Genomic DNA, 6,486 nt, shown 5'->3' on the forward strand with positions numbered 1-6,486 from the left:
GAGAAGCAAGATTCTCTTCAGAAGGCTCCACGCTTTTTTCATCCTTATAGAATAGGCAAGATATTAATTATAATCCTTCTAAGGGTATAGTAATATTTTTCCACAATACTAACTGCATTATATTCCATTATATTTTGATTGTCACCGGATAACTGAATTTTTTTTTTATTCCTTCACATAAATTAAGAATTTCTACAATCAACTGATGTAGAAAAGGCTGAATTGCTGCATCACAATTCCCCGGAATGCAAGAAATTTGATGCTCAGAATGTCAAGAATTCGTCATAACGCTATTTGTTTTATTCAACTGTGTTTTATTCCAGCAAAAACAGTGGGTTCAATGACACTACAATAGCCTATGACAAAAATATCACACATTACACACAGTTTAAACTAAATAGTAAATATTTGCTTCATACTGACTGCAGAACATTCTGTTCTCCCTTCCTCACTCCTGTTCTCTTTGACTGATGAGCTCAGAGATTTCTCAGTTAATAGATCACCAAGGGCACATTATTGTAGGCGGATAACTGCCACTCTGTACCACCCCTGAGGTTGTGCCCTGGCTGGTAATCCTGTTACATGTTCACAAGCGCCATTACATATTGATCACTAAGCCCTTCTCATGAAAGAGCGGTCTGACTGGTCTAAACTTGATTGCAATTACCAATAATACAAATATTAACATTTGCCTATGTTAACACCACACATGCAATTTAATATATTAATATAGTACGTTATGACATGAGAAAACATAAATGAGGGATCATGGCATCTTGAATATGTTTAACTAAAACTAGCTATAGGAAAAGTTTGGTAGGGAGGGGGTTGTGCAGGATGTCAGGGATCAGAGATTTGCTCTCTTTAGCAGTTAGCAATACTACTCCTTATATTTCAACTGTGTGCGTGTGTGTGTATGTGTGAGTGTGCGTATGTATTATTTAACATTTGATTAATTAAAGATGATTCTGCCATGAAGCAACCATTATAGGTTTAAGATACTGTACTAGATTAGGTGCCTGAAAACATAACATACACAAGTTGGATGGAGGTTACCACCCATAAACAAAGATTTAACTCAAAATTCTGATGCGTAATTTAAAATCTGAGTCTGTATCTGAAACCAACATCTCTTGTGGGTTGCATGGCCCCAAAACCCCATCGCTTGACATCAATGTCAGGTACCTCCTCATTAGGATTCTTCAGCTCAAAGTCAAAATATAATATCATGAAAAACACAAACTGCTTCAACTCATTCATGACAAAGAAACGGCCAGGGCACATACTGACACCAGCTCCCCACGGCATTGTGTAGTACCTCAACTTCTTCCCGTTCTTGTAAAAATCTTTTTTCTTGCTGCCATCTGGGTTAAGAAAGCGGTCGTATTTGAAAGAAAGTGGGTCAGGGTGGATTTCGGAATCAATTTGAACAGCAGTGTAAGGGAAGAGAGAAATTATGTCGCCTTGTCGAATCTGATACGCACGACCATCAGACATTTTGAGGTTCATGTTTTCCATCACAGCTCTGTTGAGAACGGGCGCAACAGTCAGTCTCAGGGTCTCCTCAAGAGCACTGTCAAGGATCAGACTTTTCTGGATCATGTCATAGGTCAGATTGATGATCGGGCCACCACGCCTCACTTCCTGCCCAGATTCTGTCACAACCCTGTCCACCTCCCTCCTCACAGCAGCCATGGCCTCTGGATTCTTCAGGAGGTACATTAGTAGCCAAAAGGCAGCAGGCCCTGTGTTTCCCTGGGATGCCCAGAGCATTACAAACATGCATCGTTCTTGCATGAACTCCTTCCTTCCTAGTCCCTCGCTGGTCTGCTGCTCTTCACGCACCCAGTCGCTGGGATTCTCCTTATTCTTGAACACCTGTAATGACATGGTTTTCCAAAACAGCCTCAGCAGCTTCCTGATCTCAATCCTCTCTCTGGCTGACTGGACACCATAGGCCAGTTTGGGGAAGTATTGATCAAATTTATGAAACTCTGTAAACAGTTCATCAGATTGTATTCTGTCCATCTCAAAGGATTTCTCAGTGCTCCCGGCCTCCCTTAAAGACACATTGCCGAACAGTGATAGGTACCCTGCCCTGAAAACAATATTGTAACAATACATGAAAAGTCCATCCTCAATCCAGGTCTTTTGGTCTCCACCTTTGCCTATACTGTGGAGCATGAGATTTTGGAAATTTTTCATTGTACTTTCTGTCAATAATACTAGTCCATCACCAATCAGATGCCTGTGGTTGGTAGCATGAAATTGATTTTTTGAATGTTCTATTTGACGGAAATTAAAAACTCTGACCACCAGCTTCCTTGAAAAAGCACTGAAGTCCAGTTTTGTGCGGGCCTCCTTGACGACAGCTCCAAAAGATGAAGGATCCATGAGAAATGTGAAGTAATTCCCACCAAGTTGTACCGTGAATATGTCCCCATGTTTTTGCTTCATTCGCTCTAAGAACTTTGCTGTGTCCCTGCGAAACTCCAACACGTGGCCCAACCAGGGAATGGGACCTCTATCTAATGGGGGTTCACCTGGCCTTTGCTTTCTGAATGCTCCTAAAAGGTAAAACCCTCCAAATAGAGAGGCTAGAAGAGCCAGCAGGATTGGCACCAGTAACCCCATTGCTCTCTGTCCACAAAATAAATGAGGCAGGGCTCTAGTTCCTCGTTGGCATAATCCTCAGTTATGCCAACAGGAACTCATCCCACTGCAGACACACCCACAAAGCTCTCCACAACCTAGCCCCCAGTTACCTCTGCGACCTCCTCCAAGAATACACTCCCTCCCGCTCCCTCCGCTCAACCTCTGCTGGCCTACTATGTATCCCCACATCACGACTCACTACAATGGGTGCCCGGTCATTCAGCTGTTCAGCACCCAGGTTCTGGAACTCCCTCCCGCCACACCATTACAACCTTCAAGTCACAACTCAAAACTCACCTGTTCAAACTCGCACACAACGTCTAACTGATCACTGTTTTGATTGTTTGTTTGTTTTGTTTTGTCTTTTTTTTTTTTTTTTTATGTTTATTTATTTATTCTTTTTTTTTTTTCACAATGTCTTGTTTTTTAAACGATTTATGATGACGATATGCTCTGTAAGGTGACCTTGGGTGTCTTGAAAGGCGCCTCTAAATTAAATGTATTATTATTATTATTACCAATGGGCGTTCTCGTGTGGTGGGGGTTCCTGTTTACGCAGACCGGAACGCCCCCGCTGAACTGTATTAAAATGTCAAAGTGTACTACTCCAAAACCATGTAAATAGTGTTGTAAATAAACTTCCAAAGCTTTTCAAATCTTATTTGGAAAATAACTTCACATGGTGTGTCTTTTTACAATTTATTCGTTACCAGCATTCGTAGTGTTGATCAGCCGTGAAATAGTCCGCCAAAGACGTTGACGTCGCTTAGCAACCGAAGACGCTGAGGTTGACAAGTTACCGGACTACTACCCATGCAAGTGAACGGAGCGACAGTGGCGGAGCCACGTGGTGGCCAGGGGTGGCCATGGCCACCTTTGGTCAAACTTCGGCCACCACGCTGGCCAGTGGCCACCCCTACGACCATGCCAAAAAAAACAAAAACCTTAAACCTTAACCTTTTTGTCGTGTTTGTTTCTCTCTCCTTACTTTGGTGCTCCCGGTCAAATTTGACCGGCCTGTTTTAACTGCCCTTACAATAACAAAAAAACAATGATCATTGCCAAATTTGATTGAACTCCCTTTTAACCTGTAAACAATGCCTCAGACTACTGGTTTACATGAATAACTGCAGTGAATAGGAGTTACAATAGGAATTATTGTAATAAAAAAAGACAGAAAAATCAAAACAGAGACCAAATTCACAGAACATCAACATGAACACATCGTGTGTGTGTGTGTGTGTGTGTGTGTGTGTGTTGTGTGTGTGTGTGTGTGCGTGTGTGTGTGTGTGTGTGTGTGTGTGTGTGTGTGTGTGTGTGTGTGTGTGTGTGTGTGTGTGTGTGTGTGTGTGTGTATGTGTGTGTGTGTGCGTGTGTGTGTGTCTGTGTCGAGTCCTCCCATATTAATGTATAAACCACATAACAAGTAGTCAACAGAAGACAATTTTTTAATCCCACTGTATATCTCCTTGTTACTTTTAGATGAGAACCCCTGGCCAGCCTGAAAGGCTGGCCAGGGTGTCAGGCTAGGGAATTTAAAAACAGGCATCCTTGGTTAGAGTGGAGGGAATTTTTTTTTTTGTAAATGTCAGCCAACATGCAGTTGGTATGCACAATTGAAATTCATGTTCATCACTATGCAAATGAGAGCATAGCTAATTCATGGTCATTTTTAAGGTGCAGTAATTTCAGACTTTTAGACTTTTTTCCACAAGATTTTGAGAGTCTATAACATTAAAGCATGCCATCCTTGCCACGTAATTTTTGCCTGAACAGGGTGGTAGTCCAACATTTTTGTTTGAAGTGGAGATATTGATGGCGCGTCTGATACCTTCAATTTTATCAATATAAAAAGCTGCAAACTCATTGCATTTCTGCGTGGAATGGAGATCAGGTGGAATTTCTGTTGGGTGGTTGGTCAGTCTGTCAACAGTTGCAAATAGGGTTTTTGCATTATTAGTGTTGGTTTTAATGATATTGGAGAAAAATGTTTCTCTAGCATTTTCTAAGTCTAAATTGTAGGCACGGAGGCTCTCTTTATAGATATCATGGTGAATATGAAGTTTTGTTTTACGCCAGATGCGTTCAACCTTCCTGCATTCCTTTTTCTGTGCTGTTACAGAAGCAGCTTTTCTCCAGGGTGCCTTTTGTTTTCCAGAAATCGTTTTAACCGTTGCAATGACATCTATGACTTTCAAAATTTTCAAATTAAAGTTTTCTACATTAAACAGTTCATTAAATTATTTTCAGTAGATTTTGTCCTTGAAAAAAAATGACAAAGGACAACTTGTCATTTTTGTGTTCTATTTGTTCATACTGTTATTAAAACTGATAAACCTATTCAGCTTTCCATGATTGTTGATAATCATTATACTCTTAAATCAGCGGGTTGTAGACCCCTGCGTTGGTGAGTGTGGTGCGACACCCCATAAGCGCCAAACACGTACACATACTGGTGGGACGGGTTTGTACGAGTCTGGGAGGGAATCATCACAGTATACCCACTACAATAAAATAGACTACACCACTGAATATAATTCTTAATATGAGGACACTTTGAATCTCCATTCCAAATACACTTTCTTGCACAGTACATTATCCTTCTCATTAGACTCCTGCAAGCCCGAGCCTGACTGTCCCGACCCAATTGGCCGCTGACCACCAGTATGCCTCCGCTGGAGTGGTCTATTTAAAGAAAATAAATCCTGTTCAGGACATGCTGGTATAGATGTCTACTTTTACACAATCGTAGAAGGGTTATTTTAATTAATGTTTTCCTTTCTGGTTTAAAGTAAGTTTTGCAAACTTTCATTTGTAGCTCAACTATGCCCTTGACCTTAGCAGACTGGAGGGGAAATGCTGGTCAAAGAGGGGGATGTCTGCCTGACAAGGGAAGACTTTTGGAGCTTGAGCCTTCCTAGGAACATGGAGTCCAATGGCATAGGGAAGCTGTAACATGTAGGGTATTTTTTGGGGGAAATAATTGAAAAAGTTACTTTTGTTTCAAACTTGTGGCGGAGGCCGCCCGAAGACATGTGAGGCTTTGTCATTTGTTGACCTGTGAAACATTGTATTTTTTTCCAAATAATTGCAACAGTTATGTACTGTGATTTTCCCATGTGGTGCACTAATTACTATGAATATTTCATCTCAATCAATACAGGGAAAAGACATCCACGTTGTTGACGCATATGTGGTTCCAACTTGGAAGTCTGAAACAGTGGTCCCTATGGCTGGTCTTCCAGTACATCATTATTTCCTGTAAGCTTCTGTGTAGTTTGAGACTGACCAACAGTAAATGCCCAAGAATGTGTTCAAATTGCTAGGGTGACCTGCTGCAGAAGGACCTTATCATCCTCCCTGCCTGGAGCCGACAGCCAGGGAAAGCAGACCACTATATGCTTTGCGTGAGTCTATTACAGATCATCTCAACCGGTGAAGTAAAAATGAGCTGCAGTGTTGGGATATGTTTTCATTCCTAATTATGGACTGTTTGTGATCTGAGCTGTTCTGTGAATGGTTTACAGGTCATGAAACCAGCAGATAGAGAGCTCATTTTGCTGGACTCTCAAGAACCAGAAGGGTTAACTATTATGTTACTATCTCACTCAAAAGCCACAGACGGAGGCTTGCGTACTGGACCAACGAAGCCCGAGCATTGCTTGCAGGGTTGCTGGAGCCAGTGTATAGGGTCCCAAAGGCCAGAAAGACCGAACGTTAAAGGACACCCAGTGGACACTGGGCATCAGTGCCACTCTCCCCTGCGTATTTATTCTTTTTTTGTACAAGCAAAATAAATCACTGTATCTAATCTGAATTATCAGTTAATAG

General features: G+C 41.6%; 1 protein-coding gene across 1 annotated transcript; it reads right to left on the reverse strand.

The window, feature by feature from the left end:
- Positions 1-1,098: 1,098 nt before the first annotated feature.
- Positions 1,099-2,634, reverse strand: LOC130388156 (7-alpha-hydroxycholest-4-en-3-one 12-alpha-hydroxylase-like). Its single transcript, XM_056597520.1, has one exon. The coding sequence runs from the start codon at positions 2,632-2,634 to the stop codon at positions 1,099-1,101; it is 1,536 nt and encodes a 511-aa protein (XP_056453495.1).
- Positions 2,635-6,486: the final 3,852 nt, after the last annotated feature.

Source organism: Gadus chalcogrammus, chromosome 8 (assembly GCF_026213295.1).
Source record: "Gadus chalcogrammus isolate NIFS_2021 chromosome 8, NIFS_Gcha_1.0, whole genome shotgun sequence".
Taxonomy (NCBI): domain Eukaryota; kingdom Metazoa; phylum Chordata; class Actinopteri; order Gadiformes; family Gadidae; genus Gadus; species Gadus chalcogrammus.

Bases quoted from the DNA above. Each gene is read 5' to 3' on its own strand.
- LOC130388156 (XM_056597520.1), bottom strand. From the start codon at position 2,634: ATGGGGTTACTGGTGCCAATCCTGCTGGCTCTTCTAGCCTCTCTATTT.